Source organism: Agelaius phoeniceus, chromosome 8, assembly GCF_051311805.1.
Source record: "Agelaius phoeniceus isolate bAgePho1 chromosome 8, bAgePho1.hap1, whole genome shotgun sequence".
Classification (NCBI taxonomy): Eukaryota; Metazoa; Chordata; class Aves; order Passeriformes; family Icteridae; genus Agelaius; species Agelaius phoeniceus.
In genome coordinates this window covers 38,156,738-38,172,162 of record NC_135272.1, presented here as the reverse complement: position 1 = coordinate 38,172,162, position 15,425 = coordinate 38,156,738, and the positions used below count along the sequence as shown (strand labels likewise).

General features: G+C 38.8%; 1 protein-coding gene across 3 annotated transcripts in view; it reads left to right on the top strand.

Moving 5' to 3' along the window:
* Nucleotides 1-15,425, top strand: part of SLC44A5 (solute carrier family 44 member 5) — a 71,016-nt gene that overhangs the window by 31,666 nt on the left and 23,925 nt on the right. For all 3 annotated transcript variants that reach the window (XM_077182670.1, XM_054638404.2, XM_077182669.1), the window contains exons 2-9: nt 261-309; nt 1,751-1,824; nt 3,637-3,721; nt 7,675-7,759; nt 10,152-10,280; nt 11,047-11,107; nt 12,728-12,851; nt 13,719-13,802. In XM_077182670.1, coding sequence (XP_077038785.1) covers nt 261-309; nt 1,751-1,824; nt 3,637-3,721; nt 7,675-7,759; nt 10,152-10,280; nt 11,047-11,107; nt 12,728-12,851; nt 13,719-13,802 — 691 coding nt within the window. The remainder of the gene's footprint in view (nt 1-260; nt 310-1,750; nt 1,825-3,636; nt 3,722-7,674; nt 7,760-10,151; nt 10,281-11,046; nt 11,108-12,727; nt 12,852-13,718; nt 13,803-15,425) is intronic.

The window sequence follows — 15,425 nt, the reverse complement described above, 5'->3', positions numbered from 1 at the left end:
TAAAGGTAACTTATTACATGGTAAATGTGAGGCCCTCAATATTTTTAAGTTGGAAGAAAAAAAGCTTTAATCTCATATACAAAACCTAGGTAATTTTATTGGTGAATTACTGGTATTGCCCATATGAAATGATTTTAAGAAAAATGATTAAATATTAATATATGGAAGATGCTCTTCAAAGGCTGGTGTTAACATCCCCCTCTGGACAGATTTTATTTTAAATAACAACATGCTTTTATACTGTTTTATTTTAAATGCAGGTGAACCAAGGAAATTTGACCCGAAGTTCAGAGGACCTATTCATAACAGGTAAATATCATAACTCACTCTGTTAAATTCTTTTGGTGAACACGAGTTAAAATTTTTTTTAGCAAAACTTGTGAATTTCATTCTGCAAGTCTTCTAAATCCAGACCACCATCTTTACTACCCTTGAGGATGGATGATTACTAGAGAGTATTAAGCTGTGTGCTCTTAAGTCCTTTTAGTTTGAATGCCAAGTCTGTGTGCCTTGCACTGGCTAGTATCTGCCATCTAACATGTGTAGGAGTTCTGATACACCTCGTTGTGACAGAGCCACCTAACAGAACAATCTGGCTTGACTTCACTTAGTTTTATGCAATGCACGTGAAAGCATGTTACCACTTAGAAGGTTCATTAGTTTACGAGCAGAGTGAAATTGCACAGAAAGCATCTAAGGAAATCATGGAATCATTAAGGTTGAAAAATACCTCCAAGATCATCAAGTCCAACTTTTAATCATGAGCAATTTTTCAGTGTTTTTCCAGATATAGAGAGCTAAGTTCTAAACTAGCATTTAGTGCTGTTACTGAGGAAAACAAATTAGAGAACCACAAGTTACTTCAGTTTTACCATCCTCAGGAGAAAATTTATGACAGAGAAGCATACTACAGACTTGTCATACTATCATTTGAACACAAACACGCTATCCTTGTCTATGCAGGATGTAGTTCTTCCTCTCTGAAAGCTAATAATTTTTAGAAATAAATAGAAATACTTGTTTAGGGAGTTCATCCTGATTTGTGAAGTATCTTTATGTTATTGCCCGTGTATCAAGCCAAGCTTGAGTGGTGTCAGAACTGCTTCTGAATGGTGGATGGGGAAATGAGAAGCATTGTTTTAGAATTGCTTCTTCAATTTTGAGCAGTTGTCCTACCTTAGGTTACTATCATGTTGATCCTGTACCACCTCGACCTCACCAAAAGTTTATTTCAGTGAGATTATAAAGCTGTTCCTCTCTAAAGAAGTGTCCACACTTGCAAACACATTTCAAGTTCTCCAGTTGTTTAAAAAATATGTTCCCTTTATCTCTTTTATGTTAAAAATGTTTCTCTGTAAGAGGAAACATGGATTGGAAAACAGAAAGAATGTCAGATTCTAAAAATGAATTCTGAGGCAGATGTCCTGTAGTATATCTTGCCACTTATATCATCACTTGTATGGTAAGTGATCTCATGGGTCCAGTGTTGTAAGGTATTACTTGTTTCAACAGTATTTAAATCTGTTCTTCAATATGTTCCATTGTCTACAGCAAAAAAATCATACACATTTATTTGCTGGTCTTGCTGCAAAAACAGGACTTTACACCTCAAACGTGAGTTTGTGACTAAAATTTCTGCAAAGTTCTCATGCAGATATCTTACTCACATGTAAAAATACCATATGACAATCAGTGGTTTTGAGGGGTCATATTAAAGACCTTATTTTTAAAAAGTGTTTCTTGCCCCTAGGCACTGCACAGATATTATTTGCTGTGTGATCTTCATAGTTGTCATTCTGGGTTACATTGCATTAGGAGTTGTGGGTAAGTAAATAGAGGTATAGTAATGCCTTTTCATATAGATGGGAAGCAGCTTTGTGAATGTTGGAATTTTTTATTGAAATGTCCCTTTTGCTAATATTAGTGCAAAGCTTTCCAATCAATAAGTGATGCCTTTCACAGAAGCAAGTAATGAATTAACATTCAGTATCTATTGTAATTCACAGAAACACAGACTGGGTGAGACTGTAAGGGACCACAGTGGGTCATCTGGTCCAACATCCTTGCTCAGAAGGGTCATCTCAGAGCATATGGTGCAGGATTGTGTCCAGATGGTTCTGGAATATCCCCTGTGAAGGAGACTCCACACCCTGTTTGGGCAATCTGTTCAAGTGCACAATCACTGCACAGGGAAGAAGTTCTTCCTCATGTTCAGATGGAACTTCCTGGGCTCAGTCCCTGCCCGTTTCTCTGGTGCCATTGCTGGGCCCCGGAGCAGAGCCTGGTTCGTGCTCTGCCCCCTCCCTGCAGATGCTGACAGACAGGGCTGAGGGCCCCTCTCAGCTGGGGCTCCTCTCTAGGCTGAACAGCCCCAGATCCCTCAGCCTTTCCTGGGCACAGAGATGCTCCAGGCCCTTGCTCAGCTCTGCAGCCTCCGCTGACCCCCTCCAGGAGCTCCATGTTCCTCTTGTACCGATGAGCCCAGAGCAAGCACTCCAGAGGTGCTTCACAGGACTAAGCAGAGAGGCAGGATCCCTCCCTGACCTGCTGGAAATGCTCTTCCTGAAGCACTGCAGGATCCCATCACCCTCTTGGCCCTGAGGTTAAACTGCTGGCTCAGAGAAAGCTTGTTGTCCTCCAGGGCCCCAAGGTCTTTCTCTGAAGAGCTGCTTTTCTGCAGGTAATTAGGGAGAAGTTCAAAGCCATGTGTTTACTGATAAAAAACTCACTCAAAATTAGGTGTGTTTAAAAAAATGACACGGTTTGGAAAGTTTGCAATCATAAAGTAACTGTGATGGAAAATTTCAGGTAGCAGAAGCTAGAGAAAAACAATTTTGGTTGAGAGGAGCCCTGAAGAGAAGGAATTGGCAATGCAGATTGATAAGGCTTGGGCATGAGCCAGCCATGTACACTTGCAGCCCAGAAAGCCAAATGTATCCTGGGCTGTGTTGAAAGAAGTGTGGTCAGCAGGTCAAAGGAGGGGATTCTGCCGCTCTTGTCAGACCCCATCTGCACTCCTGCATCTGGCTCTGGGGCCCCCAGCACAGGAAGGACATTGGCATAGTGCAGTGAGTTCAGAGGAGGAGTGCTCTAAGGACTGGAGCACCTCTGCTATGGAGGCAGGCTGAGAAGTTGGGGTTGTTCAGTGTGGAGAAGGGAAGGCTCTGAGAGACCTTAGAGCTCCTTCCAGTGCCTAAATGGTCTCCAAGAGAGCTGGAGAGGGACTTTGCACAAGGACAGGAGTGACAGGGCACAGAGAAATGGCTTGTAAACTAACAGAAGGCAGAGTTGGGTTAGAGATTAGGAAGAAATTTTTCCCTGTGAGGGTGGTGAGGTCCTGGCCCTGGTTGCCCAGAGAAGCTGTGGCTGCCCCATCTCTGGAAGTGTTCAAGGTCAGGCTAGAAAGGACTTGGAGCATTGGATTGCTTTCTTACAGTTTAATCCATATCTTAGTAGAGCTTACTGTGCTTTGCGTTTTAATATTTCATTAGGAAATCTACAAATCAGTACTCTTCAGTGTTGATCTACAAAGTATAAAATGGTACTTCAGAAGTGATACATTTTCATACTAGCTAATTTTAATCATTAACTATGAATACTTGACTAGTATCTTAAGAGGTATTGTGTATTTTGCAGCTTGGGTGCACGGGGACCCCAGGAAGGTGATTTATCCAACTGACAGCTATGGGCAGTTCTGTGGTCAGAGAGATACCCTCAATGAGTGAGTACTAAATCCATTCATATACCTTTTTTAGTCGTGCACTGTGAATAAGATGTGAGGTTTCAAGTCTCTGTCAAAGAGACAGTGACACTCTTTCTGTATTTATTCCAAATGAAGCTCAGAAATGTATTAGTTTCCCAGTGAAAATCCAGATCCAAATTATTACTATAAGGCAGTTGTTTGTGTCATTTAGATAATATTTTTTGTAATGTATCAATATAACTTAAAGATTGTGTCAGCAGTTGCTTAGAAGGTGACTAGCTGGCACAGCTTCTAACTGCCAAAGTTTGGGTAATTCATAACCTATTGTGTAATTCTTCATCCACCTTGGGATAAGAGAAGTCTTAAGGCATTTTAGCCTGGTCTATAGTTTTTGTCAATATGCACCAAATAACATTAAAGTATGTTCTGAAAGGTTCCTGTTTTTTTTTCCTGTGCCAGGAGAAAGGAGACTGAGTAGTCTGGGAGACAAACAGCCGTAACTACATCCTCCTTGGAAAACAGGAGGAAAATAGAGCTAAATGGCTCTATTTACTTCTCTCTGTTTTTGTCATTTTAGATTTTGAATTGTAAGAGTTAAATTAGTTAGTTGATACCAACAGAGTAATTACACATGAAAATAGTTGCCCAGGGAGGAAAGATGTTGCATCTATGTTTTCTTTGAAAATCTAAATCGTTTATGAAACAGAATTTTAAAAAGGTTTGCTTCTTCACCCACTGTTTTCCTTTCAAAAGGTAAGTTTTAGGCATGCTTTATGCCTTTGTCACTGTCAAGAAGCTGGATGCTATGCTAGCGTTTGATAACAATTCTTTGCTGCTTCTTTCTTTCTCCATTTAGTTTTCTGTGGAAAAAAATTTGGAAGCCACTGTCCAAAGGGCAGTTCAGAAGGGGAGGAGCAGGAAATAGAGACTGGAACAGAAGTTGAGCTAGGCCTATATATCCTCTCAAGTTTTTTTTACAGGGGAAACAGGCTAGTGAAAGAAAACCTGTTCCACACTCAAGACTATTCTTCATAGCAATTGTTGGAGAGCCAAACTTCCTGAAGAGGAAAAGCAAGGAGGAAAAAGTTGTAGTGGCGTATGTGTTCCCCTCACTGCAACACTTCTCTGCTCCCTACCATGCTGCCAATTTGTCCTTGTCCCCTCTGTCGCCAATAGGAAGTAGAGGACAAATGACTTTGGGAGTCTCAGACACACAGCTTCAATATCCTGTGTGATGTGGAGCCAGGTGTTTCTCTCTGATTTTTACCATTCACTCCCATTCCATCTTTCTGTTTGTTACTTGAGTCTTCCCTTTAGTTATTTTTTACACTGTGATTTTCGGTTTGTATTTACAAATGACCCTCCCTATATAGGATTGCTGGAAAATAATACAGCTACTGAAACTGCATTTTGGCATATATTTGGTACATTGAGGAGATTCTTATAAAAATAAAGATCAGAAGACACATAATACAACCTACCAGAAAAGCACGAGTGTTTATGGCAGTAGGCCAGGATACTCCTCTGAAAGAATCCCTCTAGTCCCCGGAATGGGGCTGAGGATATGCTTGTGAGGCTTTTGTCAATACCACTGTTTTTCAGATGCTCTGAAAGTAAGCAGTGTGAAAGACTAACCCAGAGCTGTGGTATTCTGAAGTCTCCAAGGGTTTAGTCTGAGACATTTTTCTTGGAAAGTAATCACAATCTTTGTGTTTTGAATCTTGTCCTCGTAACAAGTATTTTCAGTAATCTCACTGAGGAATGGAAAAGGCAAGTTAGAAACAAAGCCAACATTCACAGCTTGTGCAAAAACCCATTTGAACTCCAGTGAATGCCATGGAGTCAAATAAATTATTTTTGTATCATCATGAAAGTCTCTGTTTGACCTCTTCATGTCTTCCTGTAGTCTATCCATTAGTTGATGTGTAATCTCTGAACTCATTTTGCATTATACAGAGCATAATGTACTAATGGAATACAACACAATTTCATTATACAGAATACAGATCTAATTCTCAGTGTGTGTTTTCATGTGTTATGTATGTATTTAAACTTTCTTTTCTGTTGTCAATACCAGCAAGTGGGCTAAGAAAAAAAAAAGAGAATTCATTAATGGTTTTGAGCAGCTCACAGATCATAAATACCATCAAGAAACTATTGAAGAATGATGGCATTTCAGTCCAAAATTGTATTCTACTAATTTAAAGAAAGAGCAACTAGTGGTGGTGAATTAGTTTTGCCAGAATGTGTCTTTTCTTAAACAGTGCATAGTAGAATGAATATACCTCAGTGAAAACAAGTTAACCTTGTAAAAAACGTCAGGCAGTTGAGTTAATCCTAGTCTTAAATGGAGTTTGAATGTGCAGTGGTGCTAAATAGTGTCTTTGATGGTATAGCCCTATTTAGCAATTGGTGGGAGTCACATACTGGTGGGAAAACAGAGGATATGTCCCAGGCTGGGGGATACAATGAGATGTAGAAGCAGGACTGATGCTGAACCAGGACAGACAGAAGAGGGGCAGCCTTGTTAGCCCAAGCACCCTTCATTGTTAATACTGCCATCCTGCTCTCAAGACAGAGCTCCCACTGTGCTGCAGTGCCGTGGTGAAGGTCAGTGGGGGCTCAAACACTGCTTTGTGGAGTCTCTTGCACATCACAGAAGCATAGAATAGCCTGAGTTGGAAGGGACTTCAAAGCTCATCTCATTCCAACCCTCATTCCGTGGCCAGGGACACCTTCCACTAGACCAGGTTGCCCTTGTTCAGCCTGTCCTTGAAGACTTGCAGGGATGGGGCAGCCACAGCTGCTCTGGGCAACCTGTGTCACGGCCTCACCACCCTCACAGCTAAGAATTTCTTCCCAATATTCCATATGAACCTACTGTCTGTCAGTGGGAAGCATCCCCTGTTGCCCTATCTCTCCAGGCCCTTGTAAGTAGCAACTCCGTATTTTTTGTAGGCTCCCTTCAGGTTAAATGTTTTGTAGGCTCCCTTCAGGGAAAGCCACAGTTAGGACACCCCTGAAGCCTTCTCTTCTCCAGGCTGAACAATCCCCATTCTCTCAGCCATTCCTTATGGAAGAAGTGCTCCATCTCTCTGATCAGCTTGGTGGCCCTTCATAGTCCATAGGGGAGCATATGCACCATTTCTTGGGGTGCATATGCAGGGGCACTGCATAACCCTGACTAACTGGCTTTGAAGTTTTGTTTAAAAAGGGCAGGTCTACTGCCATATTATCTTCACTAGAGCTATCTGATAATTTTCTGACGTAGCGAAGTCTAACATGACATTTTGCTGTCTTCAAAACCCAAGTCTTAAAATCAAGAGATCTTGGGGTCCTAAGTTTCCAACAAATCCAGACTTAAGTGACAGCTGCCACAAGGCTCCAAGTTCCAGTTGATGTCAAATATGTGGGACTGACAGACTGACCCTTATTTATATCAAGGGGGATCTTGTCAGTGTTATTAGTAGATGATATTATATTCTGTTTTCTGGACAAGTGCTTTTGGTTTCCAACCATAAAAAGCTTCTGATTGATTTTGGTGCCACCTTCTGATCAACAAAAATTAGGCAGCTTTTACAGGGAAGCATTTGCTGATGGTGAGTTTGCATGCACTTCATACACAGGATGTTGGTGGCGCAGAGACTATGATGTTTTTGCAGGGTTATTCTACAAACTTCACCCTCTCAAGGCAGGACTACAGCTACACAGATTGTTTCAGCTTAAAATCATGCTGCAGATAAAAACGTGTCAAAATTATCATTCTTTAGAGCAAATATTTCTGGTTTCATAGATGTCTTGATGTGAAACATTCAAGGTCTACTTGGGATTTTTTTTGTCTTGTATTTTCAATATGGATGTTCACAGTAATAGAACTTAAATATCAATGTATACTACAAATTTTGGAATGGTAGGATGTATAAGCACCTATATTTATGATGATTATTATTATCTTATATCCATTTCCATAGGAACAAGACCATTTTGTTTTACTTCAACATTCTGAAATGTGCCAGCCCCGTAGTGTTAATAAACCTACAGTGCCCTACAACACAGGTGAGTGAAAATATAGAGATAAAATATTTTCCCTGCATCTTAGTCATGGTGCTTAAAAATGAGACATGTATTTGTTTGGATTTAAAAATTGATGTTCATTTCCCTCAAAATACAACATGGTTGTTTTATAAATTACTTGTAGCAAGCACACTCTCTGTAGTGTGTGACGGTCAGAAAAATGAAATGGATATGCACAAGATTGTATATTTTGGATAAGAGCGGACAAAAAAAGTCAGCTGACTTGAACACAACAATTTTTTTATTTATGAATTCATCGCAGGCAGCTATCCAGTAGTATTCAGTGTATGCAGAAAATATTGATTTATACCTAAGGTTTTCAGAGCTGAACATGTTCAAGAAACTGTGCATATTGCCATTGACAGGATTATCTGGATGTTATTAGAGCCTATGGCTCTTTCAAAAGTGAAGATTTTGAAAGCTTATTCTTGCCTTATGTCACAATTTGTACTCTGTTGTGCTGTGGCTCCTCATGAAGTTGTGAAATAAACCTCGTCACTGCATTTGTGTGGGTTAAGATTAACCTCCTGATCTTTCTTGCAAGACAATTTTCCTGATCATAATACATGAAAATCTCCAACAAGAAAGAGCAAGATCCCTCTTAACATTGGCTAGTTGCTGTCAGAATGAAAACTTGCTCCATCAGCTGCAGATTTGCTTCAGGAATCCCCATCTGTCCACATGCAGACATTGACACTGTTGCCCTGCAGTCTTAAGACTCTTTTACTAGAACAGTTCAGTCTGTTCAGAAATATGAGGTCATTATGTGGGATTTGACTGGTGCTGTGGTCAGGTTGGCAATGGCCATGAATCAAATTGGGTGAAATACTTGTTAAAGGAGAGTTTTTGGGAGCAGAGTAGTTACTTTGTTCATTTTCAAATATGCAACATCTCCAAACCTAAGAATGCTGTTTTTGAATGCTGTTTGTTACTGCAGATGGTTAAATGACTGGTCATTTCTAAAAATGCTGAAGAAATTTTTTTTGATCATTCCTCTTTTGAACTGCAAACAGGGTCCTTCATTCCTGACCTATACATATAAATATCAAGAGGAAGAACCCCCAAGAACTAACATGAGAGGAGCTTCAGTTCTTGAATAAGGCTGGATTTGAAAACAGTTAATACAGTCCATTGGATCCATAGACAGCACATTCCACTGCCTGTTTCATAGATAGCAAACAGTTTATAGTAAAGTGTGTACTTGTTAGTCACCTGCTGTCCCAGCAAGGACAAAACTCTTCTTTCTTTGTTCCTTGGCCTGTGGGTAGCCCATAGGACTGAAATACTCTTATAGAAAGACCCTCTTGCGGTATCTGCTGTGTTCTAAGGATTAGTACAAGACCTCTTCCCAAAATTCTTTTTGGTGAATTACTTATGATGGAATGCCCTTGACATGAAAGACAGTTTTGGTGCATGATGTCTCTCTGGCACTTGGACAGCAGAGCTTTGCAAAGGGTGTTTGGATAGCATAACTTTGGAAACAAACTGCCTTCTAGAAAAGGCTGAAACTTGCTGTAAAGATGGAATTCAAACCACCTCACAGTCTTAATGCTGAGGAGTCAGAATGTCTGTCCTTAGTGTGATTCCAGGGACCAGCAGAACCTTAAGAATCTGTTTATCGGGGCAGCCACTTTGCCATATCCTAAATCTAAATCACAACTTCTCAATGGATGCATTCAATAAACCCCAGTCCTCACCTGATTTCTCACATAAATCCAGCTTGTAATGGCTATACCTTGAGTCATGTGAGCATCATTCTTGTCATAGGCATCCCCTGGCTTTGTAAGTCCTTCCTTAGTCTACAGTTAAAAGTCACTTTTGAGTGATTTACACCTAACTTGACAATATTTGTATAGATGTAATTGACTGAAGAGGTTGTGTAGAAGGATGGAATAACAGTACCCGAGACTTTGGATTTAGTGAGACTTTCTTTAAATAAAGTTCTCCTTATACATGTAGTTGGAAAAAATTGTATGTATCCTGTGGAAATAGCTGTCACACCCCCTTGCTCTTATCTACTGCTGATGATAGATATAAAGGAGGACTTGAGAGGTTTTTTCTTGCTGCCCAGAAAAATAATACTCTTTTCAACAGACTGAAAGCTCTTCTTGCCTATGAGAATGTGTAAAACCTAAGAAGATACAGAGACGGGCTTGATATGCCAGATATGAGGAGAACACACTTTGAAAGTGTTTTCTATCAAAGAATTCTAGAAGTATTCATTTAGGGAATCAAAAGGAGAACATATCTTTTCTAAATCCGGCTGTAAACGTTAATGAAGGCAGTGGCATTTTTCTTGCTTTTTCATTACACCGACTTTCCTTACCCTTCTCTACCCAGAGTGTGTCCTTACTTATTTTTTCTTTTCTTGCAGCTTTGTGTCTCAAAGTGCCCAGACAGGTTTGCAACCTACATTGATGTTCAGGCTTCCTACAGATATAGACCAGATCAGTGGAATTACTTCAGACAGTTCTGCAAACCTGGTTTTAACAATCCTCGCAAGGTGTGTATGTATCTGTAGATGATAAAGTACATTTTTTCTTCAAGCAATATTTAATTTGCATGATTTTACTGAGCTACATCAAAGATTTGAATTATTCTGATTTCAACATATAAGGAGATGTCCCATTTAGGTGATTTGACAGTTGTTTAATCCAGGCTGAAGGTCTTGAATGCACACTAAACCTCCACTCTTCAAATGATTGCTGTTAGCTTAAAAGACTACCTGCAGCTACTCATTCAGTTGCAGTCCTGTGGCAAGCAGTATCCTTTAGTACTTAAGTACCCCACAGCAGTAGAGTGTCTCAAACCAATCCTTAAGGCTCCTAAGTCATCTATAGCTACTTGGAAAGTTAGCTAAGAAAATTAATCTATCCTTCATATAACTGATTTTGTACTCAAATGTACTGCGTTACTTTTCCCATCTTTAAAATGTCTTGCAATTCAGCTATATTAATTGGATTAAAATCTTACTTTTCTTTAAGAGAAAAGATAAAGGGTAGGCAAGGAACAATTGTCTAGTCAGTTCTGGCTTAGATGCTGATCCAAAAGTCTTTTCTTTTATGTCACTAGAAAAGAAAAGAACAATCTTTTCCCAAATCACAATGACAGTTTGGATTCTCACTTAGGTATAAATGTATCTTGCAGCTCCACCAGTGAAATTTGGGGAGGAGACTACAAAGCCCAGTTTGGGGCATTCCTTCAGACTGGGTGAAAAACAAACATGATGTTGTACTGTTATTCAGCATTCCTATTTTTCCCCTTTTTAGTCTATTGCTCAAGTCCTACGTGATGAAGATTGTCCTTCGATGATCATTCCAAGCAGGCCTTGTGAGTGATTCTACTTCTTATACACATCTTAGCAGATTGTGAGCATTCATATTAATGCACAACTCCAGTCTGAAATGTGTTTTGCGGCAACATCACTAGGAGCTGTTTGTTATCTGACATTCACATTAATTCAGTTTTAAAGCATAAATCAATTCAATTTGAAAATACAAATATTTATTAATATTTTTTCTAACAGTCATCTGGGAATATTCAGTGTGTGATCAGGTCAAGCTGAGCTCTTTCTTGCTCTTAAATCATCACTGATAGCAAAAGCTCTTCAACTGAAATTGTGCCTTCCAAAACAAGAGCAAGAGATGCCATTGGCATAAAGAAAATGCTACAAATGTTGGAAGGATCATATGGCCAGGTGTTGAAGTTCAAATGATAGTTCAGCCCAGTTACAATGCAGCTCTCCTTTCAGTGCAATGCTGGCTATGCAGGACATACGGAGGAATTCCGGAGCAAAAAAGTTCACTATGGTCAGCAAGTGTTTCTGAGTAGATAACCACTGATCTCAGAGCTCATCTCAGCTGCACAAGTGTAGTATTGACCCAGAATCTTACAGAAGAAGAAATTGCTGTTTATTTTTGCCATACTTTAAAGTAGGGGTCATGTAAACCAGGAGTATGTCATTAAAAGGAGAAGATATGGATTAAATTTTTAAAACATAGTCTGAATTTGTATGAAAACTGAAGTACTGACCCAAAAGACATAAAATAATTTACAAAGAAGCTCTTATATTCTTTTAGACTACATCAATGAGCAAAGATTACAGTGGGAGGAAAAAATATGTTAAGATATGTTGCTTAATCATTTATTCAGAATAATTGCTGGGGAAGATAGATCAGACTGAATATTGAGCCCTGGCATCACTATTTGTTGGAATCTGGTAAGGAAAGCATTGAATGGTTATGTGAAGTACACCTCTGAAGGAGGACTCACCTGCTCTTCTCTTTGGAATGAAACCAAGGATGTTTTGCAGCAAAGAACAGGGCAAAGTAAATGAGTATGCAAACACCTCCTTTTCTCGCTTTTTTATAATCTCCTCTTCCCTCTCTCTAACCAGTTGTTTCTGTCTTTTTTCCATTGCTTCATCTCCAAGAATATCTAGTGATAGTGGCTGGTACTGGAGCTCATCTGGCATATAAGGAAAACAACACTTGCTGTTATATATTGGTTTGGGGCTAATATGATTCATGATCAGTCAAGTTGAATCTGTCCTTGGGGGCTGGTCTGATTATTACCATTAAATGGCATATTTGAGAAGCTGCAGTTTTTATAAGCTGCCCAGATACTGACAGAGAGTAAGTTCCACATTACAAATTCTTAAACTCCTATGTATAGTACTGTTGTTATTTGGTAGGACCTAGAATCTCCAGTTGAAATCTATGACCCAACCCTGCCTGAGCTTAGATAAAAAGCCTCTGAGCGTAAAAATCATAATCTTGAATGCAATGGCTCTTCCAAGATTTGTCAAAGTCAACATATTGCTATATAATCAGTTGAAGAACAATTGACTGTGAATCTGAAATTATTTAAATATGTTGCAAAACACACATGATAAAAGCAGAGCTTGAAATGAGATGTAATATGCAGGCTTTGTTTTGATATTTTGAATAGTTCTGAAGAGATGCTTCCCAGACTTCTCCACGAAGAATGGTGTGTTGACCGTGGCAAATCAGACTACATTCAAAGATGGAAGAGGGAAAACAAGAAATGTAACTGATCTCAGGGAAGCTGCAAAGTAGGTTTTACCCTTCTTCAGTGTTTGTTGGATTCTGAGATTGCACAATAATTTAATAATTTTAAAAAATCAGAATCTGTTGTAGCAAATGACTGAGGGTACCCAAGCTAGACTCGGTAGCAAATGGTTTCTCTATGCCTGAGCACTTCCAAAGTTCCATTAAGGAAATCCAGTACTGTGGTGTGCAGAAAGGAGCAAAAAGTGCAAAAAGCCTAAGTCTGATGGTCTCAGTAATTTTTTGAAATAATTCTTACTTTTTCTAGCAAAAATAAGTTTTGCAAGGAAAATTACCTGAGGTTCAAAATGCAATCCTCGTGCTGCAGGACTCAGGCCAGCCAGGAATGGCCTTGGCTATGCTGTTCTGTAATGACCTTTCCACTACCATGGGCTGGCCTAGTACTTTGGGCATCTCACCTCATCCGAGTGCTCCTGCTTCTGGTAAAAAATAATGTATTGGGCTTCAGAATTCTGCAGAATAGAAAAACAGTTCCTTGAAGTTGCTTCACTGACCTGTTTTCTGGTTCAATGCTATTAGCAGTTCTAGAGTCACTACTGTTTGTCCCTTGGTACATTGCAGATATCGATAGTATACACTTGCCTTGTGACATAATAAGCAATTCTGACAATAAAGCCTTTTTAATTGATTTTTTCAGGACTTGTAGAGACATTCTTATGCAGATTTTTCTTTGCTGTAACTGTGATTGATGTTGGTTTGGTGACAGAACTGGAGTATAGTTGTAAAAAAATTGTAGTATACTCTTATCACTACCAAAGATATTTCAAATTCTTTCACTGATCATATTTGTTGTTTAAATAAATTCTCCTTTTCTACCTGAAGCAACTTTTGTTTGATTTTTCTTTTCTCAGTGGCATCAATAATGTCCTGGATGCAAGATCAGTTGGAATGAAAATTTTTGAAGACTATGCCATTTCTTGGTATTGGATTTTAATGTAAGGGGTTTTTTGGTGCTTTTAGTGTTTCCAAACTCATTTTGGAATGTGCAGGAAATAAAAAAATAGACTGTGTATGTATTTGGTACATATTCTATTTTAAAACTCAAGAAACTGTAATTTCCTTTCATCACACATGATAATAAGATAGTTACAGTTCTGTGGATGGTAAGGATAGTACAGCATACATACATAGAATGTCAGTTGATCTGGAATAGCTTTTTAATGTCCTGCCAGTCAGAAAATCAGGAGGAGCAGGCTTCTTTCGCAGCACCCATGTGTGTAACAATTCCAAAACTGGAAAATCTTAATTAAGTAACTTTAAAGCCAGTTGCACTGCCAAGTATCACTAGTACATATAAAAAACAGATCGTTTCTAAATTTGTGCAAGCAATATTCAGTTAAACTCATTATAATCCCTAAGTTCAATATGAATCCATAAATCCAATGCAGCAGGCAAAGCAACATCAAGAGCAAAAATTATTGAACAGTATTAACTTTATCTTGCAATTAATATTACTTAATCACCAATTAATTAAAATGCAGCACCAAAACAAGAGAAGTAGCTTCTTTGTTGAAGCAAATATGTAAGTATTTGTGAACTCCTAGCCCATTAATATTGGTTTTGATGGACCAATGTGTTGATCTATTTAAACAGGAACAGAATTTGTTGCCAGGTGAGAACCTTTAACATGCACATGTTAAGCATACATTAGTCAATCCTGAATGCAAATCCACAGCATTTAATACATACTTTAGATAATAATGTGGCGATTTAGTCAGTTCAGAAACACAAATTGTCAGCTTTTAAAGGTGTTCAGACACTGATGGAAAGACAGCTTTCTCATAGTCTGATACTCAGCTCACAATATTTAGTAGCAGGAAACTCATGGATATTCAGCAAGCTTGGGTCTCTCTATCTCTTACTGAAATCAGGTTTGTGGTACAGATTCTTTCAAAGGAGATACCACTGAACACACTGGACAGAGAACTGACCATTGTTTTGAACAGAAATTCTTAATATTGAAGCAAGTTTCCACATTTCAAATATGGTATTTTTTTGTAAGGAAGTGTTACCACTTCAAAGTAGTTGGATATAATTTTCTTCACACTTTTCACCCAATGGTAGCATAGATCACATGATTTCTGGACAAATATATTTAAGTGCCAGAGGTTGGGTGAAGTTTTTAACAGTGAAGGCTTGACACTGAAGGGAGGCTGGATTAGAATTTAAATATGGAATTGCTGTAGTCTTTTTAGCATATCTCGAAAGAACTACTGCTTCAAGCCTCAGTTTAAGGGAACTAGTCTGTTCAAGACAGTTGCTACTCTGTACTCAGTTTTGGTGTTACTAGGACTCATGTATAGCTAAAGATAACTTTAGATAAAGGTAATTTACTGCTTTCAAGATGGAGCTCCAAAACTACAACGTTTCTGGAGGAATACATTCTGAATTTCAGTAAATCATTCACAAAGGGAAAATACATCAGGCTAGGAAGCCATTAAAGACATAGGACTTAAGACAAACTTAGAAAGGTTTAACTAAATAAGCTGATGTGATTTTTTTACGATCAGGCTGCCCCGTTTTTTAGCTTTGGTTATTGGCTAAATAAGCTGGGAACA